The sequence below is a fragment of the Acipenser ruthenus genome, chromosome 3, assembly GCF_902713425.1.
Source record: "Acipenser ruthenus chromosome 3, fAciRut3.2 maternal haplotype, whole genome shotgun sequence".
NCBI classification, from domain to species: domain Eukaryota; kingdom Metazoa; phylum Chordata; class Actinopteri; order Acipenseriformes; family Acipenseridae; genus Acipenser; species Acipenser ruthenus.
Genome location: NC_081191.1, coordinates 77,692,545 through 77,719,049, shown reverse-complemented (window position 1 = coordinate 77,719,049; position 26,505 = coordinate 77,692,545). Strand labels below are relative to the sequence as shown.

The 26,505-nt window shown below is 37.2% G+C and overlaps 1 protein-coding gene across 6 annotated transcripts in view; it reads left to right on the top strand.

Annotated features, from left to right (window-relative positions):
- Window positions 1–26,505, top strand: part of ctnnd2a (catenin (cadherin-associated protein), delta 2a) — a 326,927-nt gene that overhangs the window by 255,670 nt on the left and 44,752 nt on the right. For all 6 annotated transcript variants that reach the window (XM_059017244.1, XM_059017243.1, XM_059017247.1 and 3 more), the window contains 3 exons: window positions 7,847–7,964; window positions 10,424–10,609; window positions 22,852–23,019. In XM_059017244.1, coding sequence (XP_058873227.1) covers window positions 7,847–7,964; window positions 10,424–10,609; window positions 22,852–23,019 — 472 coding nt within the window. The remainder of the gene's footprint in view (window positions 1–7,846; window positions 7,965–10,423; window positions 10,610–22,851; window positions 23,020–26,505) is intronic.

Sequence of the window (26,505 nt, the reverse complement as noted above, 5' to 3'; positions counted from 1 at the left end):
ATGCATGTAATTGCAGTAGTGAACTATATATGTAACCTTGTATTGTGAATGGATAATTGGCATGCCACATCACTTAAATCCTTCATATTAAAATGTATCTCACTGATTTAATCTGCCTATGTACTTGAAACAAACTGAAATATATAAATACTCAGCACCCTGATACACATTAAAAGGCTTCCCAATTTTGTTAAAGACAATAACTTACCATTGGTAGTTAATTAGGGTATTATTAGCATATTTCAAATGATCAACAAGTGCTTTGTGGCAAGAAAACATATCTCAGTATTCTAATCACCTAAACCTTTTTTTTTTAATATATTAAAGATATTAGAGTGTCGCAAACGATGTCTTGTGAATCATCTGGTTTTTCATAGTCTGTGTAGTTGGGTTATACAGTTGAGTAAGTTATTTGATATGGATATTATCTTGGCAAAAAAAATCAATACAAACTGAATATTACAGAAAAAAATACTACCTAAAGGTACAAACCGGTGACGATATTTCTAAGAATATTTTGTAATACTACAAACTCTCCATGACTAAACAGCAGTGCTAAATAATGGATGTCGCTAATTTGATAGTAGGACCAATTGATTGACTTAACCAGCAGTCTCATTTTATAGGGATTCTTCATTAACAATAAAGAAACAATCTCTGCCAGACCCCCTCAAGAGCAGCACAGATTGTCTGAGGGTTTCTTTTGGCCACTGTTATCATGATAAAGAGGCATCAAAGCTGCATGCAGATTAACAATGGCTTATCGTATGACAGACAGCATGGCCTGAGCAGCAGCATTCTTCGAAGCAACAACCATTTCTTAAACGTAGTTTTAATGGACCATGAAAAATATGAACGATCATGCTGAGAACGGTGGTTCCACATTTTAATTCAGTAATATGTAAACCCATCATAACTCACGGCAGACTTCTCTCTAATAAATGTATTGTACAATAACAACTAGGCTTCTAATGAGAAGCCAGTTAAAATTGGTGTTAATTTAAAAATAGGGAGAAAGTGCAAACTACAATGCAAATTCATTAATCACGTTTCTCATGGCAACTGTGAATATTAAACAAGTTGGAAGATATCATGTAATAAAGCAAAGGCATACGCTGCATTTCTAATCATGGTAAATACACCAGAGGATGGTTCGGCATCCTGCTTTCTGAAGCCTGTAAAACGCATCATCTAACATTAAACAGACAAGCACTGTATTAGTTAAGATTCCATTGTTCTTCCATGACAGCTTCCCTCTCTGTACACAGAGCAGCTCTGATATCAAAAGCGTGAACATGTGCTGTAATTACAATATTGTAGCACTTGATTTATTCAACTATCATTTTGATGGAGTGCCAATTTACTGACAGAGCTTGCTCAATGATCAAAACCCTGTCATCAATATTCTAGGATCATTCAAATATTTAATAAAGCTGTGTATAAGAAGAGAACAATACTCCTCCACAAGAGCTGTTTTTTTTCACTTGACTGTCTTCATAAAGCATTTAGGTACACTGCAGTACAATGTGTAAATAGATATGGATTCTTTTTTTTTCTTTGGGGGGGGCAGTCATATTCATCGGAATATGGAAAGATAAACATATGAAGTGTCTTACTTTAGGATCATGTTACTCACCAATTGGATGTGGATTTAATTATAGTCACACTTGGCCATACTGCTTGTCACAGCCTGGTGTGCACTGCGCACAGGGAATTGAAAGATGTGATGTATGCAGTAGATTTGAAGATAAATGCTGTGAAATGTAATTGAATGTTACCTAATTTAAATAGCATGACAGAATATCAAGGCAATACCCTGTATCTCCACTTGTCACACTTACATTTTTGCATAAATCTGGAAAACCGCTTAAGAAATTGTGATGAAACGTATTATTAACATTATTTAGCACCCTTATTATTATTATTATTATTATTATTATTATTATTATTATTATTATTATTATTATTAATGACTTCTTAGCAGACGCCCTTACCCAGGGCAACTTACAGTTGTATACAAAAAATACATATCAAGAATTACAGTACAATAAAGAGCAAGATAAAAAATACAGTGACTTCAGTCCTAATAAGAGCAAGTACAAAACACAGTACGATTTGATATCAGGGCAGTTCAAGAGCAGATAACAGTTGATAGTTACATCAGGGTTAGATACGAGTGCAAGTGAAATACAAAATACTACAGATAGGGTTAAGTGCAGGATTAAATACAGTAAAATAGAGAGCAGATAAGTGCAAGTTAAAGTGCATTAAAGGCAGAGTGCTATATTGTCCAGAGTTTTACAGGTGTTGTCTGAAGAGGTGTGTCTTGAGGAGGAGCCGGAAGGTGGTCAGGGACTGGGCAGTCCTGACATCCATAGGAAGGTCGTTCCACCACTGCAGGGCGAGGGTGGAGAAGGAGCAGGCTCTGGAGGCAGGGGAGTGTAGAGGAGGTACAGCCAGTCTTCTAGTGCAGGCGGAGCGGAGCGGTCGGGTGGAAGTGTAGGGAGAGATGAGGGTCTGGAGGTAGTTGGGTGCAGTCTGGTCAAGGCATTGGTAGGCGAGTACAAGAGTCTTGAACTGGATGCGAGTGGTGATCAGGAGCCAGTGGAGTGAGTGGAGCAGTGGAGTAGTGTGGAAGAAGTGAGGCAGAGAGAACACCAGGCGAGCAGCGATGTTCTGGATGAGCTGGAGCGGACGGGTGGCGGACGCAGGGAGACCGGCCAGGAGGGAGTTGCAGTAGTCTAGGCGGGAGAGTACCAGGGCCTGGATGAGGAGTTGCGTGGAGTAGTTGGTGAGGAAGGGTTGGATGTTGCTCAGGAAGAAACGGCAGGTGCGTGCTAGAGTGGAGATGTGCTGGGAGTAGGAGAAGCAGGGGTCCAGGTTTACTCCGAGGTTCTTGGCTGAGGATGAGGGAGAGAGCATGGTAGATTCCAGAGGAGTGGACATAGAGAGATCAGAGGAGAAAAGAAAAGGAGGTCAGATTTAGAGAGGTTGAGTTTGAGGTGATGCGAGTGCATCCAGGAGGAAATAGCAGACAGACAGGTAGAGATACGGGGGGGGGGGGGGGGGGGGGGGGGTCAGAGGAGGGGAAGGACAGGAAGATCTAAGCATCATCAGCATAGAAATGGTATGAGAAACAATAGGCTGTGATGAGGGGGCCCAGGGAGCGGGTGTAGAGAGAGAACAGGAGAGGACCCAAGACTGATCCTTGGGGGACTCCTGTTGAGAGAGGGTGAGGTGTGGAGGTTGAGCCGCACCAGGTTACCTGGTAGGTGCGGTCGGAAAGGTAGGAGGAGAACCAGGCCAGAGCAGTGCCAGAGATTCCCAGGTCAGCGAAATAAATGATTCCACATAGTGTAAATCAGTAATTTAAATATACTTTACCATTATACCTTATTTGCTTACCTCTAGGTTTTAAATACCACTTTGAATTTTCATTAAACTGTTCATTGCCATTTCTTATTCTGTACTATTCTGTATATACTGTTGATGTTCGTCATTGTCATCATCCTTTTTATCATGTTGCTAGCTTTAATTTTGGATTTACAGCCATGGCAGGGATGTGTGTTACTGACAGACTTATTTACAGTTTATTTTTTCACCTTTTCAGTGGTTTGCTTTCCTTCTGTTTCACTTTATTAAAGCTAAAAACACTATATGGATATCCCACATCCATCTACTGTGTGGCAGTGCCCTGACATGGTTGTAGGTTGAATGTTTTGAGGTTTCTGAATTTTAATAGTACCAGGCATGCTAATTATTAGTACACAGGTTATCACACAGTCTGCCAGCAAGCATTTAAAAACACTGCACAAAAAAAAAGACGAAGCTTGTTTGCACAAGGAGATTTGATCTTATCCTACCTGCTGGGGTCCGAATCAGCAGCAGTGCATCACACAACCCCGCCCCTTACAGAAGGGCCCAGTGTTTTTCACACAGGTGTAAGGTAGAAATAATAAATCTAGTTCTATCACTTCTAATGTGCCAGCAGGTTATAGCTAACCTTGAATAGGTAATGAGTTTTGTGCTGCTTTAATGCATGTATGACTAATTTAACTTCTGTCGGTCTCAATAAATTTGAAAAAAAAATCAATTAGGATGTTTTATTATTTAATTACTTATCATATAAATGTAATCTTTTGTCAAGCCTAGAATTAAAATGGACATGGTTGTGAAGTTTTTTTCTTTCTTCTCTATCAGTAACCAATAATTATTAAGGTGATCTACCTTTTGCCCTACATGGATCAATAAATATGCCTGACTCTCATCAGCCTGTTAAAAAAAGTTTGTTGATTAGTGATTTAAAAACTACATGCATGTGTTGTGCTTTATACTTCTACTTTATAATAACTGCGACCATATTTTTTTATTCACAGTGCGCTCATCTCTTACTTTCTCCCAAGGGGGCATTTCTCTTGTCAGATACTTTCTGGGAGGGAAATAAAAATATAAAACACAGACTAACAACAGTTTGGTAACAAAAACATACAATAGAAATAGTTCATCATTATGAAATTATTTATGTATTTATTTATTTATTTTGGTCCTGTTGTCCAAACTGCATGAGATGATAACTCTTATATAATAAGCAGCACCCAACACATGATGTATTAAAGTACTGTATATATCCATGCTTGAATAGTCAATGTGTCCAATCTCACTAAAATCACAAACACAAATATAACTTATGCAGGGCTTCTGATTTTTTGGTGTTTTACCCCGACTTTTATACTCTCCTTTAAGAATTCAATTGATACCTGTTAAGCCATTTGTGTTTCTCAATCACAACTAAGAAACGTGTTAATAGTAAAATTGATTTAATTTACGTTGTTTTTCTGTGAAACAAATAAATTGGCTTTTAAATTGACCAAGCCTTCATTTCTGATTTAGAAGCAGGACGTACAAACGAGATTGCAACATGTTAATAAGTGACTAATCTTTATTAAAGCTATAATGAAAAATAAAGTATTTTATTACAATCGTTCTGCATGACTGTATTTACATTAATAATGAGGTGTCACTTCAGCTTTGAAATAAAAAAATTAAGACTTATGATTTAAAAGCCCATTCAGTTCAATTAAATACATTTTACTATTAACACATTTCTCAGTTGTAATTGAGATACACAAAAGGCTTAACAGGTATCAGTTGTTTTTTTTAATGGGGAGTAGAAAAAGCTGGGGGAGAACACAGAAAATCAGAAGCCCTAAACATATGCCATTATCATGTAAAGCACAGTGAGATACACCAATTAATGATTTTTTTGAAAATGTAAACAGGCACTGAACGACAGTGAAACCATTTTAAAAAAGCATCCCTGAATTAGGGGTTTCCGTAAAAGTGTAATGTGATGCAGATGCCCGTTTGGGTTTTTTTTTTTTTTTTTTTTTAGGTCTTCGTATTAAAGTATCTGCTCAGTGACCTTACTGTTCATGGTGAATTTGATCTTCTTCCTGTAACCTTATTCAAATTAAATTCAAAGACCTAGTCAGTCAGCATTCAACAGCCTGTCAACCTCATACCCAATGTGGATCTTCTGGCTGTAAGCAGTGCTCCCTGACAGCCCTTGTAATGAAAAAAACGTCTGTACAATGGCGTGTGCACTGAATGTGATGTACTGCAGCATCAGCAGGACTTTAAGTAAAGCTGATGGAGTACTTTCATGTGCATATCTCTGTTAGATATCTGTTTACGAGAGGTGGCTTGTGAAGTTTAGGAAGCCGCCTGCTGCCATTGATTTCTTTACCCTTGGTTGAGTCCAGATTTGGGAATACTTGTTATAGTTGGAATGCATTGTGACAGGTAGTGACCCTAATTACTTCATCAATTGGCAGGCATAAAAAAATGCTGCCATTTGCTATAGCAGTACCTATATAGTTTGTAATTTAAAATAACCAAACTGGTAATAGTTTTTTTAGTTTTTTTTTTTTTTATATAAAGCTTGGGTGAATGCTTTTGCACCACTCTGCTTCAGTCAGATAAAATAAGTGCAAGGAGTCCTGTATTGAGGTCACATTACCTTTTGGTTTCCGGATGATAAAGACATCACACTTTGAGTTATTGCCTTAATGCTTGGTACACAGCTGTATTCTTTGATGTTCTTAGTTAAGTTCTGTTACAGGTGGTGTCCAGTACAAATTAACTGTTTCACTGTCACATTGTTTTAACCTCTGGCCATATTTATGATACAGATCACATGCTTTGACATAGGGTCTTCCATAACATTAATATAACATTGTCACGCAACATCCAGGTTCTGCAACATCTAGTGTGTGCGTGCAGTTGTAGCCCATTTCTCTTATTATTAAAATCACTTGATTTATAAAGCTTGATGATGAGAATAGGGGTTTTATAACACCATTATAACTGGCGTATACCTCAGACCAGAAAGTTAAAAAGAGGTCCATTTTACATTTATTTTATTCATTAAATATTTGTTGAGAGTTTTGCAAGTATGCTTTTAAAATGTGTGTTGATATAACAAAAAGGTGTTTCCTGTGTTATTATTAGGCTGTATTTTTTCCACAGTAAAAAATGTCTTATTTCACGGTATTTCACGGTCTAAAAATAGGTATTTCAAGATATTTCACGATTAAACAAATGTATTAAAGCAGAAACAAGTAGCATTGTCACATTCAAAATTGATACATTTCTGTAGAATTATTACACATTAAATAAGTATTTAAATGTTTACCTGATAAACAGTAAATGTTAAATTGTAGAATGTTTAGTTTTTTATGTCCACCCTTTAAAGATTCTACAGTGAATTATCAAAAAAACAACAAAAAAAAAAAACATTGCAATCTGAGGTGCAGATAGTTATTTCTTGAATAATGAGAATTTTGAAAAGAAAAGGTTCTTATTCTCAATGCAATATAACACTGGTCAAATCAACCACTTTCCTTGAAGACAAAATAATTTTGAGTGCATTTTTTAAATGATCTAATCTACATCTTCTGCTTTTATTCTTTTTTTTTATTATTTCATTTTTAGAAATTGTTTATATAGAAGTTGCCCTGCCAAGGGATTAAAAAACATACATGCATTATAAAGTGTAGCATCAAAAGGAAACTTAACATGATGCAGTTAAACACCCTCCTGTATCCACACATATCTGAAAACAGATATTGAAGAGGGTTTTATTCCACAGTCTTGATAAAATAATTCAAAAAGTAAAACATTTTACAAATACATTATCACACTGAAAAATATGCTTTATGCTGTAGGAATTCTTATGATAAAATAATGCTTTATTATTTAAGGGAGATTATTTTTTTTTTTTTTTTTTTTTTTTTTTTAAATGCAGCAGGTATTTCAGTTTTCAAAGGCCCCAGATACAAAACTACACCTACTCCCATATTGGTGGTGATCTAATCATATTTAAATCATATTAGAATCTTTCCTAACATTTTAATTAGCAATTATACTCTAGCAATAATTCTTTAGCTCACCTGATCTGCTCTGTTTGCAGGGAGGGTGAATCATACAGTCAGGCAATTGGCTTCGTCGTCGAATTGGGGGAAGCCCACTGAGCTTCAGTTCTCCTGAGCTGTTGTTAGGATTCTTGCAATGATGGAACATAATTACACATTCTAAATTGTGTGGGGAAAAAACTGGTGTAAAATACTTGGGCACAAACATAATTATTCACTTAGTGTTTTTGAGCTTGCTGTCTATACTAGCCTGAAACATTTAACGTACTGTATACTGTAATGCTGTCTTTTTTGGAGTGACGGTGCTCCACTTCACCTCCCACGCTGTCTGGCTGTGATGCATTGGCAGTGTGCATTGTCACAATGAAGGTAAGGAGTGCAGTAGCCCTGACTCGTTGCTGCTTGTGTTTCAGGAACGTCAGTTCTGCAGGAGAAGAGGCACGCAGGAGAATGAGGGAGTGTGATGGACTCACTGATGCATTGCTATACGTGATTCAGTCTGCTCTTGGGAGCAGCGAGATTGATAGCAAGGTCTGGCTTTGTATTTCTTTTTCTTCTATCATTACTGGACTGTAATAAAGCAGAGCAGTAAACTAACAGAAAAATGGCAGACTTAAAAACAAATAAACAGCATTGTGGTTGGTTGCACTTTCAAGGTTGCTAAGACTGTCCCCATAATGGCATTATTTAATCATAATTTCATAGTCATAGTCTTTACAATTTCACATTCCAAATAAGGATTGCTGTTGTATTTTCACAATAATGAGAATTGCATGGGGGCAAAGCATTTAAGTGGTCATTTTGCAATTCTATTAACAGAGGTTTCACAGAGTGCAATCTTTCATCATTTTTGTGCTATCACTGTACATATATTCTCAACTTTGACACCACAGGTTCATTAGGGGATAATTTCGCAACTCGTGGGAATCAGAAAGCTAGTCAATTAGCAAGATGACTTGCACACGTTCCAGGCATCTTCCTTTCAAGTTGTCAATATGTGAAACAAATAATTTTATTATCTGCATTTGCTACATATTCTACTTTATTTTTTCATGCAGTGTTGGCAATGTAGTATATCTTGCCCCTGACAAGATACCTAGGTTCATGGTTTGTCAAGAAAAAAAAGAAAACAGCTGCAGTCGTATATATATATTGTGTTAAAAATCCCGCGCTCTCCGCTCAAGGATACTTTTATGTAAGCATAATACAAAGCCTAAAGCAAGAAGCCTAATTCCCTATCCTTTCCCTTAAGGCCACTTGGTGTAGTCACAATTGTTAAGGTCTGTCACACTCTGCTGTTCTCTGTGGTCCACAGCTAACTGCTGTATAACACTATTATCCACCCTTCTCAGATTTCAATACTGCCTTAATCCCATACCCTTGATCAGCACCAGGCTCCAGCAAAGCACCCAATTACAGGGGACCCCCACAGATTTGACTAATCATGAATCAGTTATTTATTTATTTTTTTAATCCTCTGCCTTATGAACAAGTCTTAATAAAACATCCATTCTAAGCTAAAATGCTCATTTGCTTCGTGTCATTTAATGTTTTAATATATGTTAGAGCTGTCCATTGCCCGATCTTCCAGCACTACAATACTGGCAGGAAATGTTTACTTTATCAGCTTTGTCCTTCTCACCGAACTCAAATTGGTTTTGTTACAATGCCACTGTCACTAAATACATAAACACTGAAGTGCATAATTTCTGAGATACCCCTGAAGAAGCCACACTGAGAATTATCTTTCTTTTCACAGGTAATGTTTTTGTCAAAATCCTACCTGACAATTACAAACAGCAACAAAAATTGCAACAAGTGCAACTGGTCAACATCCACAATGTTTCCCCCTTCATTACTATTCAGAGACAGTCTTTAGAGACAACCTCACATTAGTTCTCAGTTTATGACCTGTGGCATTATATCTTACTAATTACCTGTGATCAGTGATTTCCAAGCTCATTGACCTCTTTCTACATTCAATGCTTTCTTTTCCAAAAGGTCTATTTTAATAATACACCTTCAGGTTAACTGCTGACAGGTCCCATTGGCCAGCTTATTTGGTTAAATACATGGTGTGTGAATATTTGAAGGACGTGGACAAATCCCTCTGCTTTAATTGCTGAATTATGTCACATACCTTTCGCTGGCTCATTCTTCTTCTGACCTCTTTGTTTGATACCGTTATCTGTCAACATGCTGCCTCAGGCAAACAAAGTATTTGCCATTTTGTTGTCTGTTTAAACTCCCTCAAAGGATATGATAAATGATATGCTCTAAACAACCAAACAATTTGCCATGTGTTGTTTCAAAGATGTTAGATGGTATAAGGAAGTAAAATAAATCAGCACATATTCCTGCTTAAAATCTGTCTGTGTGGCAATAGTTAATTGATGCATATTGTGCTATTCTAAAGTTCCAAGGGTATCTACTGTAGAATAAAGGCACTCTACTCGGCCGATCTGTGAAATATACAATCAGTCAATATGCACAATTGACTCAGCTGATACTTTGCTAAATAGTCTCACAATAAGTCTTACACATAAAATGTCAGGGTCAACCGTGCAACATTGTAAATGTAAACTTACAACATACTGTACACATATAGATGTTGTTTCTTTGAATTCAGTTCATGCTGAATTATCCATTTGCACTAAATTTTTTTTTTTTTATTATTTTATTAAAGACCATTTCGCTTTTGTTCAAATAAAAAACCTGACAGATTTAAAATAAATCTCAGCAACTATGAGAACAGGCATGAAAACTGGCATTGTTATAAAACACCTACCCTAGGATTGAATTTTAATTATTTCACCTTTAGCGGCTTGCATACATACCAAAAGTTTATTTATCTTTATCACAGTAGCTGGTTATTTGGTTATTTAGTTCATTAAGAAAAAAAAAAAAACAGTGCCATATTTAAAATATAACCAAGGAATCATTTTTTTTTTGTTAGTATTTATCTTTTTTTTGTTTGTTTGTTTGTTTAGACCATTGAAAACTGTGTCTGTATCTTGAGGAACCTCTCATATCGGCTAGCTGCGGAAACATCTCAGGGACAGCAGATGGGGACGGATGAGCTTGATGGATTGCTTTGTGGGGATGCCAATGGCAAGGACACTGAGAGCTCGGGCTGCTGGGGAAAGAAGAAGAAGAAGAAGAAGTCCCAAGATCAGGTGGGAGATCTGTCTGCACCTGCTAGCAATTAACACCGTTTTGTAGCTACTGTGTAGGAGAGAAGGGTCCTCGGCAGATCATTATTAATTTGGCTACAATTATTTATTTTCATTACTGGAAATGAATACATCCACATTACCAAACCACAAACACTCAAAATCAAGCCTATTCAGGTTTTCTGTTTCAAATGTTATTTTTGAAAATAGCAGCTCCTGTTAATGTCTGATTGCAAATTAAAAAAAAAAAAAAATCTCTTAACAAAGAGATGCCCAATTGTCTGGAAAAGCTGCCTTGTTAGATGGACTGTTACACTGATGAAGTTGTTTTGCCAAAACATTTTTCTACTTGACTAATGCCCCTTTCACACACAAATGCCGCTACTGAGCCGTCTCGGAGCCATTTCAAATTATTTTTTAAATACCCATTCACGAAATTGCACAATCTATGCCGGTATAATACCGTCATAACCCTAGTACAACTTCCAAACCTGTCACTCAACAGAAACCAAACAAAATCACAAAACAAAGCAAGTAAATTTGGCTGCATTTTGTTTGCTTTTAATTTTCAGTTAAATTATACAATGTAACAATCTGTTAAGTGTCAAATTCCAGGAGCTTCAGGCACAATGTAGGTCATTTATTTTATTGCAAAGATACAATATATTTAAAAGAAAGAGAGTCCAGCTCTTCAGGCAAAAGCAGAGAGCGAAAATACGGTGGATACTGGTATTTGCTATATATAAAGGATGCTTGTGTGAACGCTCAGCTTGGGTAATGGAACGCCAACATGGTGATGTATTTTGCAACCACACTTTTCGGATAGTGAGTGGAAAAAACATTTCTGCATGGGAAGAGAAACATTTGAGTAGCTGGCTGAACAACTGCGTCCGGTATACAGTCTTGTGGGATGTTGACTTTCAATCCATGCCCACTGTAGCACTTCAGTGCCAGCATAGCATTTCACACAGGCAGTTAAGACGGTTCAGTGTCGTCTCTGAACCACCTCACGAGGTGGTTCAGAGATGGCATAACATTTTAAGGCTTTGTGACGGTATACGTAATTCACACAGACCAAAATGCTGCAGTAGAAACAAAACAACATTTGTTTAAAATGGTTTTATTTGAACAAATTAACATCAGTTTATTCATAAATATAATTAATATTGATTAAACGGGAAGCAGTGTGGAGTAGTGGTTAGGGCTCTGGACTCTTGACCGGACGGTCATGGGTTCAATCCCCGGTGGGAGACACTGCTTCTGTACCCTTGAGCAAGGTACTTTACCTAGATTGCTCCAGTAAAAACCCAACTGTATAAATGGGTAATTGTATGTAAAAATAATGTGATATCTTGTAACAATTGTAAGTCACCCTGGATAAGGGCGTCTGCTAAGAAATAAATAATTACATGCTAGTTTACTATTTCATCAAGGGATATACATATTTAAACTTAGTAAATGACATGAAGAAATCTGATACAACTTTAATTATAGATCAGTGATTTTTGGAATAAATGTTCACTTGAACATTGCCAGATATTGTGAAGTTTGTAAAAACATGCTGTGAATTAATTACTTAATTGAATGCTTAATTGAACTATTAATTTGCTTAATTACACCATTGTTTTCAGCTTTTAAACAGTTACAGATTTCAAGTTAACTATACAGTGTTATAAGTAACTTGAAATCGGCAACATTTTAGGAGCTAAGAACAATTAAAAAGGTCTAATTAAGCAGATTATTAGTTCAATTAATGGTTTAATTAAGTAAATTTAGCCCCAGGACCAGGATTGGGAAACTCTGCCTTACGGAACCAGCAAGAAATTCTGTTCAACTCGTCCTTAGAAAGTATACTAATTGTAAGAGGTCTACTTTTTTCTTGGAGCCAGTTTTGTCGGATATTCACAGCCCATTTAGAAGCCTTTTCATAGCAAGACAGGTACGCGTAGCGCAATGCAGTGAGTACGTGATTACGCTGTGGCCTGCGTAAATTGCGTAAACCACGTTGAACTCTTGAAATACAGTAGCTGGAGTCTCTGGTTTCTCAGGTTGCTGTTGCAAAGAAAGTTGGCGTGTCTTGCCTTGTGATAAGATGTGATTTCATTATTTTTCATTTCATGTAGAAATAAAAAAACAGAGATTCATTTTGTTTAGGAATAAAAACACATTTGACTCCTATTTTAAATACTGTATGTAACATTTAATCATAATGTGATGTCATTTCATTCTTTTTATTTTCATAGTTCAAGTGTGACTAACGTCGTCTCAAATGCCTCTCATTTAATTGGTACAGCCCGAGGCATCCCGATAAAGCAGAGCTGACTGTATATTAATGTAGTTATAATATATACTGCACTATAATATTGTACAGCAGTATTTAAAATCCTGGTTTCATTTATAAGATTTAAATAAATACATACATTAGGAAGTTAGTGTGCATCTCTTTACCCAAGGAACCAGTTGTGTGTGGTATCTATTTAGGAAAGCAGGCCAGGAAAATGGTTGTTATGCTCTTTATAAACTTTGATACAAGGTTTTTTTTTTTTTTTTTTTTTCCAAGCTTGTTTAATAACTTTAACTTTCCAGTGGGAAAAGGACACGTTGGCAAGACAAGGGAAGTGAGAGGAGCAGAGGAAATTCAATGAGGAAGTACATCAGACTCAAACTGCCTAAACAAACCTGGCCCTATGCAGAGGTCAGAGCACATGGTACTCACAAAGCATTTACCGCTGTTCTAAGTTACAGTGATTTATTTTCCCTAAAAAGAAAACAAAATGTTAATATTAAAAATATTTTTAAAAATAACACAGGAGATTACTTTAAGAACTCCTACATGGTTGTTTTTATTTGTTCTGTAAATTAAATTTAAAAAGAAATGAGAGGTAAATGCTTTGTAAATATGGATCGCTTGAGTATTTTGCTTTGTCTGGATTTTATATTTGTATAGATAGCGGCCATACTGTACAGCATGTGTAAAGCTCAAAAATTGCAAACCGACACTAACAGATTCATATTGACTGGTGTTATAGCAGCAAATAAAGATGTAACACACTTAAAATATTATTGAGCCACAATGAAAGAAATAATTTGGTTTAAAAAATGTTACCTTTCGAATGCGTGAATGTCAATCTATGCACTGTGAAGGCTTTGGAGGAATGTAATTTCATGCCTCCTAGAGATGCATCATATATTCAGATGGTTACATTTATATGAGCCTGAAAAAATACAGAAAGACGCATTCAAATGAAGGTCAAGTAAATTTGCTGTCACTGAATGTCACTGAAATGTCATAAACGTAGTAGAGTCGACCATGTCTACCTTTACCACAGCTCAAATAATACTTTTCAATTTGAACATCTCCAAAAAGCGACAGTGGCATTTTATAATTGTGTCGGGGGTTTGGTACAGGATATTAGATTTTAACAGTTGCATGGGTCAATATTCATGTAGTGTTCACAGACTAAAAGGAATCTTGGAGATCTCTGGATTGATTCGTTTCTTATATTTTAGTAATAATGCGTAGATTTCAGCAGGGCATTGTACAGAACCAGTGGATTCCACCAATCCCACATGATTACTGTAAATTGAGTGTAGTTTACCAATAGTTTACCATGGTTTTCAATGCTCGCCCATACTCACTTTGCTTTCCTATAAATTACCATGTTTCCAGTATACGTTTCTACACTTGCAATGTTTTTCCACAGTGCCTTACTGCACTAAACCCTTAATCATGGAACTTCTATCTACTGAGAAAAAGCTTAACCCAAGAAACAAAGATGTCAAAGATGCAAGTAATTTTCACCTAATAAATGGTTTTACTTGTACGGAAAAAATGTATACTAAGGTTTATAATTGGGAGATGTATTGGTAAGCGGGTGATTCAAAAGCATAAAAGCTGGCTTTGAATACTGAATTGTTGCTAGTACTATGATATCAATAACACCGTGTAACATTTTTTTTTTTTTTTTGTTCCTGGGTAGTAAGTGTTATTTCCTAATTGCTTATGCCTCAAAAGTATAGAAAATGGCTATTATTCCCCACAAACTTTGCTTTTTGTGACCAGGACAGTGATATTTTGAAATTTACCTATTTTCCAGAACATTCCAGATAGATTCAGTGCTGAGTAAACTTGGAGTAACTTCTAGAACTTTCTAGAACTTTCTAGAACTTTCCAGTAATATAAATAGTAGTATAAATACAGGGGCCTTAAGCCCACCAGTTCAGTTTAGTTCCAGCTGCCTAAGTGGATACATATCTGCATTTTTCTGAGATGGCATCAAGAGGCTGCAAGCATCCGGCAGACGCATTTTGCTATGTCTGCGGCCAATTTATCAAGACAAGAGCGAAAAAGTACTCCGTGGAAGCATCTGCTAAGATGTCTGAGACACTGGGCACCTCATTTCACCTGCGAGCACTGCAAAAAAACTCTGGAAGGTAAGATGGACAATTGTTGCTTGGAATTTTATGTTATAAAATTTGTTAAAATTTTTAAAATTGTAAAAGTTTTTAATTTTAAAATGTTTTACAATTTTCAATGTTATTGAAAAAATATATCATATATGAAAAATGTTGCGAGAATCTCTTACACATTAGTCATGGGTGAAATAAATGTATTTTTGTAGGATGGTACAGAGGGGAAAAGAGAGCCATGAAGTTTGCTATCCCAAGAATTTGGCGGGAACCCACTGACCACTCAAGCAACTGCTACTTCTGCATGGTGGACCCTTCCAAACGTCGGACTGGAAAGAATGCACCTGCTATCACGTATACGGACCTTCCTTCATCCATCGCCCCGGTGTCACACTGCCATGAGCTCCCCGTACCCACTCCTCCGGAGAGAGAGCAGCCATCTTTAGAAGAGAGCAGCAAGTCAGAGAGCAAGGAAGAAGTTCAAGATGACAATTTCAGAGGTGGAGCTGAGGAGAGAAACCCATACTACCCCAACCAAAAAGACCTCAACGACTTGATTAGAGATCTTGGTCTCACCAAGTCCAGTGCCGAGCTTTTGACGTCTAGGCTCAAGCAGTGGAACTTGTTGGATGAAAGTGTGCAAGTCGCAGATCAGAGGAAGTGTCACCAACCTTTTTCCAGCTTCTTCACCCGTCAAGATGGGCTCTGCTTCTGCCACAATGTGACCAGTCTGTTCGAGGCAATCGGAATCGCCTGTAACCAGAATGAGTGGCACTTCTTCATTGACAGCTCATCCAGGAGCCTCAAAGCCGTGCTGCTCCATAATGGTAACAAGTACCCGTCTCTTCCCCTGGCTCACTCGGTGCACCTCAAAGAGGATTACAACAGCATCAAGACCTTGCTGGACGCCTTGAAGTATGATGAGTATGGCTGGGAGGTCATAGGAGACTTCAAAATGGTGGCATTCCTGATGGGTCTCCAAGGCGGTTTTACCAAGTTTCCCTGCTATCTTTGCCTTTGGGACAGCAGGGACACCAAGGCACACTACCACAGGCGGGACTGGCCACAGCAGACCGAGTTCTCTGTGGGGAGGAACAACGTCAAGTGGGAGCCACTGGTGGACCCCCGGAAGGTGCTGATGCCACCACTGCACATCAAATTGGGCCATATGAAACAATTTGTTAGAGCTCTAGATAAGGAGTCGGCAGCCTTCAAGTACCTTCAAGACTTCTTCCCTAAGCTGTCTGAGGCAAAGGTCAAAGCCGGTGTCTTTGTCGGACCACAGATAAAGAAGATCCTGGAGTGCAATGAATTCTCCAAGAAGCTCACTAGTAAGGAGAAAGCAGCTTGGAACAGCTTTGTCGCAGTGGTTCTGGGGGTTCCTGGGCAATCACAAGACCGAAAACTATGTGGAGCTGGTTGAGACTCTGGTGAAGAACTACGGCACAATGGGCTGTAGGATGTCCCTCAAAGTCCATATCCTTGATGCTCATCTTGATAAATTCAAGGAGAACATGGGAGCGTACTCGGAAGAGCAAAGCGAGCGCTTCCACCAGGATATACTGGACTTTGAACGCCGCTACCAAAGACAGTATAATGAGAACATGATGGGAGACTACATTTGGGGGCAGATTCGTGAAAGTGATTTACAGTTTAATCGTAAATCTCGAAAAACTACTCACTTCTAAATCTTTTGTAGTCATTTTTGTATTACTTTAGTATAAATACATGTTAATTTGGATTCATATGTTGTTTTTTTGTGACTTTATGTGAACGAAAAGACACAAATTCACCCATTTTCTCATTGGAAATAGGTAAATTTCAAAATATCACTGTCCTGGTCACAAAAGCAAAGTTTGGTGGGAATAATAGCCATTTTCTATACTTTTGAGGCATAAGCAATTAGGAAATAACACTTACTACCCAGGAACAAAAATTGTGTTACATAGTGTAATCTAATGAAGTTTCCAAACAGCTCTTCTTGAATACAGTGTGAAGTAATTAGTTGGACATTTAAAGAGGACAGCTGGGCCTTGCGGCGGCAGCGTGTTCTGTATAGTCTTAAATCATTAATCAATGCAGAATGGATCCCTGTTTGCAAAATAAGGTTGCAGTTTTTCTTCAGGGGAGCCAGTATTTATCAGCCTTAATTGACTGAAAGCGATTCCTACAAGCAACTAAACCAGTTCATGCCGTCTTAATCCCTCAGTCTGTTTGTGAAAGATAATTACATGATGGGAAAAGAGAGATTCAATGGAATATTGTAACTTTGCCTGCATAAAAAAAAAAAAAAACAGTCCATGAAATTGAACGGACAGTATTTTACACCATTAATACAATGATTACTTGTGTATTTTGTTGCAAACTTTAATGCTGGTTTCACACAAAACAGGATCACATTGGGAGCATTTGTAAGAGCAATTGGTATGTGTACATATCTGAGAGCTGTTTAGACAGGGATGCCTTAAAATTCTGAGCTTTAACAAGTCACCAGGATGTGGTGACTGAAGCAAACTTTTATTTAAAATGATCCAGCACGAGTAGCAATTGTATTTGTACAATTCTATCAGTTCTTACTTTTTAAGTGCCACCTCTGAACAACCCCAAACCCGACTGAGAGGTTCCTGCCTCTTTTATGCAGCTGTACCTGAGCTTGATTGCTTGTCAATCATTCAGTCAAGCTCTGGCACATTTTTAACATAAATTGATTTGGAAATGGTGGCAATTAACCCTTTTTTGCCGAACTAAAACAACAGTGCAAATAAAATACATTTAAATAATAATAATACAAAATAATACAATCAACACAGGGGCTGGGTGTACCCCGTCACAGATGCCTACCTGCATTATTACAGTGATTTGTCCTACAATCCTCATTGTTCTATTTTCTATGCCTTTTTTACAGTAGATGTTGGACCTTTGTCCTTCCTACTGATCTCTTGCAGCATTTTAATTCAACTGCAAATAATTATGATCAACGTGAAAGACTTGAATACAAGTTACTGTATTCATCTGTATGTCAAAATCCATACAAATGCTTAGCATGGCAAGACTTATGTTAAAAAACAAACTTAACAAAAAACTGCAGTTGCTCAACCCTATAAGTTGAGCTTTGACCATCTGACCCCCACACTCTTAATTGATTTTATTCAAACAGAAATTGACATGGTTTTCCTGTTCTGATATATTTATATATATTTTTTGCAAGCTGCTGAAAAAATCCTACAAAATAAATGTTTGCACTATTTGGCTGCAATGTGTTAAGAAAAAAAGGAAATACATTGAATTATGAGGATCCTCATGAACTTCTAATGTAAACAGACCTCATATACTAAACTTGGCTTAAGTAAAGTGGTAGCCAAGGGCACTAAAGATACAATGTCCTGTTGTTACAGCGCCACCACCAGTGTGAAAGTAGATGCCTCTCATTTTTCACCCACTGCAGATAAATTACTGAAAACTTGGTAACATATGAATTAATACATTGACTTTCAAACTAGCATCAATTCATAGCGATTCCTTTCAGGACCAATCTTCACAGCTTTATGCTAGTCCTGCTTTACTGTGTGAAAGTAAAGTGTCAGAGAGAAAAGGGTGTTTATAGGTGGTTGTTTTTTGACTGTTAATATGAAGCCACACAATCAGAAAAGATCATTAAGTCTGCACTGCACTGCAGACCATGTGGTCTTTACAAATCATCTAAACATATAGTAGACCTCAATTTATAAACCTAATTCTGCTGTATGTTTACTGTGTGTAGTAATGCTAATAAGTGGGTCATTAAATCAGCCCTGGGTAAAACACCTGCACGATAAATGCAGGTCATTAAAACAACCCCCATTGCCGGGGAAAGTATGTCCATATACTCATATAGAACTGCCAGGATGCGAGTGGTGTGTGAGGGTTAAGCAGTCAATGTCTAGTCAGCACGTGCAATTATTAAACCCCTCTGGTTATTTTTATTCTCCAAATAAAACAAAAAAACAAACAAATAATAATACACTCCTCTACCAGCAATAGTAGGGAGTGTATACAAAAAAAGGGTTACAGTCCTGCACTTAAATAATAATCTACTCCACTACCAGCAATGCTAGGGAGAACACAAACAAGGATCACAGTCCCAGAAACAATAATAAACAAATTATAACTCCTGCGTGTTTGCGTCCAGTCATGCACGGCAAGATGCACTTTTCGCTCCAGTGCTGTACAAGTGTCCAGAGTGGTGAGCTTTGTGTGCGGTGATCAACAGCTGGCTCTGTGGCGGCGGCCTCCATGCTACTCGTACCCGGCAACAATAAGCAAAATGAAAAAAACAAAAACAAAAAAACAGAGCTCCGGCTTAGTCATCAATGTAAGGGGCTGTACTCACGTTAATACTGCCCAACTCGTCCTCGTCATCAGCTCGGCACCCCGGTCTATCCACTCGCCACGCACCCCACAGCTGATTGCAATGGATTTGTTTAGCAGCCCTGTTGTCACGTGACCTCCCCAAGATGGTCGGCTTTCGTTTTCTATCCCCCCCCCTCAATCCGACCTCTTCCTGGGAAATTGTACAACCAACCTTACACAGCGCCTTTTCAGATCCCTTCTCTTACTGTCACGAGAACATTTCTGTAACTTGTTCAGCAAGACGCTTAATTCATGAATTATCATTTGGTTTTGCTTCTGTATAATCCTGAAAATTCTAAACAGGTAGCATGATGGAAATAACACCATTTCTGATTTGAAAAAAGCATGTCATCTTTTTTTTATTATTCTACTGCAGTACAACCATGCCAGCAAAAGCTCTTTGTGTGAAAGAAAAATTATATTTTTAATTTACAGTAAATGTATCAGTTTAAATATATAGCTACACCCCCTTTCAAAATGTTCACCTTTTGTTGCCTTATAGCCTTTTTTTCATTCATCTACACATCCTACCCCACAACTTCCAAGTGAAAAAAAATATTCTAGAAATTTGTAGAAAAGTAATTAAAAATAATAACTGAAATAGCTTGGTTGGATAAGTGTCCACCCCCCTAGTAATAGCAATCCTAAATTAGCTCAGGTGTAGCCAATCGCCTTCAAAATCACACACCAAGTTAAGTGGCCTCCACCTGTGTTAAATTGTAGTGATGCACATGATTTCAGGATAAATTCAGCAGTTCCTGTAGGTTCCCTCTGCTGGGTAGTGCTTTTCAAAGCAAAGACTCAACCATGAGCACCAAGGCGCTTTCAAAAGAACTCTAGGACAGAGTTGTTGAAAGGCACAGATCAGGGGATGGGTAGAAAAAATATCAAAGGCCTTGAATATCCCTTGGATTATTAAGAAGTGGAAGGTGTATGGCACCACCAAGACCCTGCCTAGATCAGGCCGTCCCTCCAAACTGGATGACCGAGCAAGAAGGAGACTGATCAGAGAGGCTACCAAGAGGTCAATGGCAACTTTGCAAGAGCTACAGGCATTTATAGCCAAGACTGGTCAAAGTGTGCATGTGACAACAATAACCCCAGGAATTCCACAAATCTGGCCTGTATGGTAGAGTGGCAAGAAGGAAGCCATTACTCAGGAAAGCCCACCTTAAATCCCATTTGAAGTATGCAAAAAAAAAAAAAAGAAACACTCAGGAGATTCTGTAGCCATGTGGCAAAAAGTTTTGTGGTCTGACAAAACTAAAATGGAACTTTTTGGCCTAAATGCAAAGCGCTATGTTTGGCGCAAACCCAACACAGAGCATCACCCAAGGAACACCATCCCTACTGTTAAGCATGGTGGTGGCAGCATCATGTTATGGGGATGTTTCTCACTTGTCAGGATAGAAGGGAAAATGAATGGAGCAAAGTACAGAGAAGTCCTTGAGGAAAACCTGCTGCCCTCTGCAAGAAAGCTGAAACTGGGACGGAATTTAACCTTTCAGCATGACAACGACCCATAGCTCACAGCCAAAGCTACACTGGATTGGCTGCTGAGGAACAAAAAGGTAAATGTCCTTGAGTGGCCCAGTCAGAGCCCCGACCTAAATCCAATCGAAAATTTGTGGCATGACTTGAAGATTGCTGTCCATCAACGCTCCCCAAGGAACTTGACAGAGCTTGAACAGTTTTGTAAAGAAGAATGGTCAAATATTAACAAATCCAGGTGTGCAATGTTGGTAGAGACCTATCCCAACAGACTCACAGCTGTAATTGCTGCCAAAGGTGCTTCCACCAAATATTAACTCGGGGACGGAGACTTATCCAATTATGATCTTTCAGTTTTGTATTTTTTATATATAATTTTCTTCTCAATAAAAACTTTTTTCCCCCTTAACAGTGTGGAGTATGGTGTGTAAGTGGCACTATATATATATATATATATATATATATATATATATATATATATATATATATATATATTAGCTCAAAGAGCCAGCTGCCCAACGTTTCGATATGTTATACATATCTTTCTCAAGGGAGCCTGTGTTTGAATGTGTATGAAAACAGTACAGGTAATGTTTAGAAGCAAAGCAATGAGTACTTAGACAGAAGATTAATTCCACTGTAGATGTTGTTTATCTTAAAGAAAAAAGACAGCATTTAAACTGGAATTTGAGATCATTATAATAACATTCTAATTACTGCACTGTGTACTGCACTTTTTTATTTTATTTTTTTAACTGCAGTTTTTTATTATGTATGCTGTTAAAAAAAAAAAAAACTCAATTATCTGGGTCCTACTGTTCTACTGTGTGTATGTGTTCATTAAGTTAAGTGAACCCTTGTATAAGGAATTGTGTGTCACACAGTACAAGGTTTTTCTTCAAGCTTGCTCTAGTTGTTCTGCAAAATTTTCAGAGAAAGTGTGTATATTTTATCATGTTGACATGGGTTAATGTTGCAAGCAAGTGGAGTTGTGTTTGGTTTAGAAGGTGGTGCTATACAGATGATATAATATGTCATGTAACTAAGATTTAAACAGACATATTTTGCATTTTCAGTGCATTTAGACACAGGTTATTGCTAATATCATTGGCATCTTTGAATCTGCATTATCTATAGCTCACATAGAGGGAGCTAAAATATCAACCAGTTAAAGAGAAGCCCTTTCTTTTCCGAATGATGATGGTTTCATTATCAAACAGATAAAACTAATGGACACTCATGTTTTCCCAATGGAACCTCAAACCGTAATTACATGCATGCAATATAATTTAAAAGAAAAACAGAAGTAGTTTCTGTGCGTATAATAAATAGATACAGTATAGGATTAATTTGTAGACTGAAAGTAGGTCACACAGTGAACACAAGAATAATATATCAATTTAGAGCCTTACTCCGGTTTAAACAAATGCATTTGAGAAATTCATCTTTTACTAGGTTTTAATTAGGTATTGAAAGGCAATAGGATTATAATGTTCCTCACCCTGAGGATATAAGCAGCACTTTGTAAGATGTAGCTTTCCTGCAAGAACGCGAGACGTTCATCTTTCAAATGTGTTTTTCTTTTTCTTTTTTTTTTACATTATAATGAAAGCTCTTTACCTATAGACAATTTTCCATGATTATTTGTATTTTATTTTTTTTAATTTTATTTTTGTGGCTATAGTGAAAGTAAGCCAGCCCGAATAGTTTGTCATTCTGCACTTAAAAAATGACATTGCAATAGCTGCTTTACTGTACAGAACCGGTATATTAAGGAGTACCACTGCCAGAAAGCAATGCAACAGTACTGAAACAATTGAGAATAAATGTTATGCTTTTGTACGCACAGATCTTTCTTCCTGTGATCCTTTTTCGACCTGACCTGACATTGGTGAGCCCAACATTTCCTGTGAATGAGACTGTGATTAAAAGAATCTGTCTTTTTTATTTCACAGTGGGACGGTGTTCTCCCAGAGTCTGCGGACCCTCCAAAAGGGATCCAGATGTTGTGGCACCCTTCAATAGTCAAACCCTACCTCACTCTTTTGTCAGAGTGCTCCAATCCTGACACATTGGAAGGGGCAGCAGGAGCTTTACAGAATCTGGCAGCAGGAAGCTGGAAGGTAAGAAAATCATCACCACATCTTTCTACTTGTGTGCTAGCTATTTGGATTGATGATGCATACAAAAATTGTATGATTTGGCCCCATATCGGGGTGTGTGATGGCCTGCATTTGGTCTACTGGCTGAGCAATTCCACCACTACACCTCCTTTAGAAAGGCAAGGTCATTTTAAATTATACTTACCAAAAACTACACACGTATAAAATGGTTGCTGCATTCCACTCTGTAGTCTGCATTTTTATGGTTGCTCAGTGGTGCAGTTGTACAGTGTTTGATGTTTATAAAGCACACTGAGATTCTACATATGTAGACAAAAGTACTATCTGAAAGTTCCATTCTGTTGTGTTGTTGCCTTTAACTCAGCAATGTCATTATAAACACAGGAATGCTGGAAATATGAAATTTAAACCTTCTGATTGGAAAATCTAAAAAGTTATAATGGATTCTGTGTCTCTAGACTTGATTTTAGCCCTTTGATTACTTTTTGACAACCAATCCATGTTCCAGTTGCCCATTAAGAGGTTTCATGGTGACCAAAATACTACAACAAATAAAAAACAACATTATTATTCATCCTTATTGAACATTTCATTCACAAACACAAACATCAAGATATACAAAAACAAACACAGCACAGTTAAGAAAATAGCAGTCAACATGCATACAATTTGTTTATATATAAGACCACTTTACTGTTCTTTTACTGCTTTGACTATGCTGTAGGTTTTGTTTGTGCTTGATCTGTATTCTTTTTGATCTGTGGACAATTTTTCATGTGAAAACCATCAGAGACTATCAGATTAGGTTGCTGAAATATTGATGTGTTTGATTCTTAAATCATATGAAATTATATGTCAAAAGAAATATATGCAGCAGTTGGTATATACATGTGAAATTCTCTTTTTTAGTCAAAATATATTTTGTCATCTGGGCTACCTGTCACCAGCAACAGATGCCCTAAATTGGCTTATTGGCATCTTGCATGACATACAGAAAACACATTAATCACATTCCTGTGTCAGAAGGGTCCATTTCACGTCTGTGAGTTGATACAATAGAGAGGTTAGCTGGATTTCGAAAGCAAAAGACTGCATTCTCTTCAGCTCCTAAAAATGTATAATGCTCGAAAAGACCTTCTGAAGATCGATAGACCTCCTGGCCTCCCCGACCGAAAGGCCAAAATGTGATAGCTTTGAAGTCAGATTATTGAATGAATTACCCAGTCAAGGCTTTAAGATGTATGATACACTGTATGTGGTAAATATAAAAGGGGTTATGTTGATGCGACAGTAATATAAAATAGTTATCTGTCATCTATCAATCTGCCTGCTGATGTTGGAAACCCATTTCATATACTAAAGCAGTCATTGCTTCTCCCTTTCTAAATTGCATTTGTGTTTATCTATATGCATGTCTATCTATCAATATTTCTTTTGATATATTTATAAATTGGCATGTGTGTGCATGTAGGAATTTCCATTTGCTATTTCCAAGATTGATACCCTGTTACAAGCATAATTAGTTCATACATTTCCATCCAGGAAAAGGGACATTTTAGTAACAAATAAAATAAATGAATCTTTTTTTTTTTTACTTAAAATAGTTATAATTCTTGCAGAAATGAACAGATCACACACATTTAAGCCAAGTTAATATTACTCATTAACTAGTAAATAGATAATATAGGTTATGGTGCTGTGTGGTACAAGCTGGTATATAAGCCTTCTGACAGGGCAGAGCAGCCACCCATGAGTTGTTTCAAAGTTGTACTCAGTACCACTTTGATATATATTTTTTAAATATATATTATACTTTTAGAAGTAAATGCAGCTTTTTAAAAATGTATTTGATATTTCACATTAGAATGTTAATGGACGGTGTCTCCCGCTGTTCGGTCTCATACTGAAAGACTGGAGTTCTGTGAAGCACTTCGGGTAAATCAAAGATTTCCTTACGGTTATAGCTTGTTTTTCTTGAATTAAATTGAATTATGGTGATACAAGCTATCTGATAGTAACCATTATATTTGAAAACAAGTCCTTGCCGGCTTTACTTCCTAACCCCAGTGCAAAGATCAATACAACGCGTCCTGTGGTTCCCCAGCCAAGATCGGCACCTTAAATTCAAACCAAATGACTCACCCTGCATTCTAAACAGCAGTGCTTTTACAAGATGAGCTTAAGTATTTTTAACAGTGTATGAAAGAATTCTAACCATAATAATAATAATAATAATAATAATAATAATAATAATAATAATAATAATAATTTATGATCTAACTTGACTTGTAACTAATTTTAATGTAATAATATATGGCTGATTTATATATATACATTTTGGATTCCATTGCCAATCAGCCGACCATTATTTCTCTGGAGATGAACAGATGTATAGAAATATTTATGTCTTTGATTTCACAGTTGCCTGTGCTGACATGTCCTTCAATAAAATTAAAAAAAGCCTGAATTGTCTCACATTTTAAGTGTAGAGATTTCAACCTTCGTTTTTGTGTGTGTGTGTGTGTGTAAGTGATTGCAGGATAAAAGTCTGGCCTTGATTTACACATTGTTCTGTGTCCTCAATAGGCAGCCATCACTATTGCCATAGTAATTGATGCTGCTTTGAACAGCACCTTCGCTGTAAATTAATTTTGCAAAAACAAATTATTGTAACATCAGAAGCATGTGTGAATTATAAAAAAAAATAACTATACCTTTATCCACCTTGTAACAGGGGGTTTTAGTACCTGCTGCTTTTGTTATGGGTGTCTGCTGAATGATGAGAGAGAGAGAGCGATGTAGTTGACAACGCCACTCAGGTGTCCCAGTTTTATTCAAACAAACACAAAATTGCAGTGACAGGTGGCCGCCACTAGCAATGATAGCCCTAGTGTAGGAAGACATAGACAGGCACTGTGTAATGAAAATAATAACTCCAAAAATGCAAAACAAAACACTGTGGGGAAAACAGCTAAAACAAAAGCTTTCCAAACACTGGCTTAGTGCTGCTCCCACTAAAAGGGAAGTCCCGCCCCGGAACCTACTCTCTGACACACTAAAATAAACTAAAATAACTTAATCCCTACACAGTTCACCCACCCTGGTTCTCCACACAGTTGTGAGGCTGCACGCTTGCTGGAACTAGAACAAACAAAAAAAAAAAATTGGCTTTCCATGTGACTGGGCTTAATTGATCATCAATTAGTCAATTAAGCTCCAGCCACATTCCGCACATGGATTTGGCAGAGTAAGTTTAACCCCATCCCTGCCAAACTTAAATTCAAAACTTTTCAACTTTATTTACATAAACAAAAACTCACCATATCTAGTACACACTTAATTTCAATATTTTAAAACTTTACATATACACCACAAATACATTATTTACACGTCCAGGGCCACCTCTTCCTGTTTCTGTCTATTAGTTTTATGTTCATTCATAATAATGAGCCTACACATTGCCATCACCGTGTATTTTATCCATTT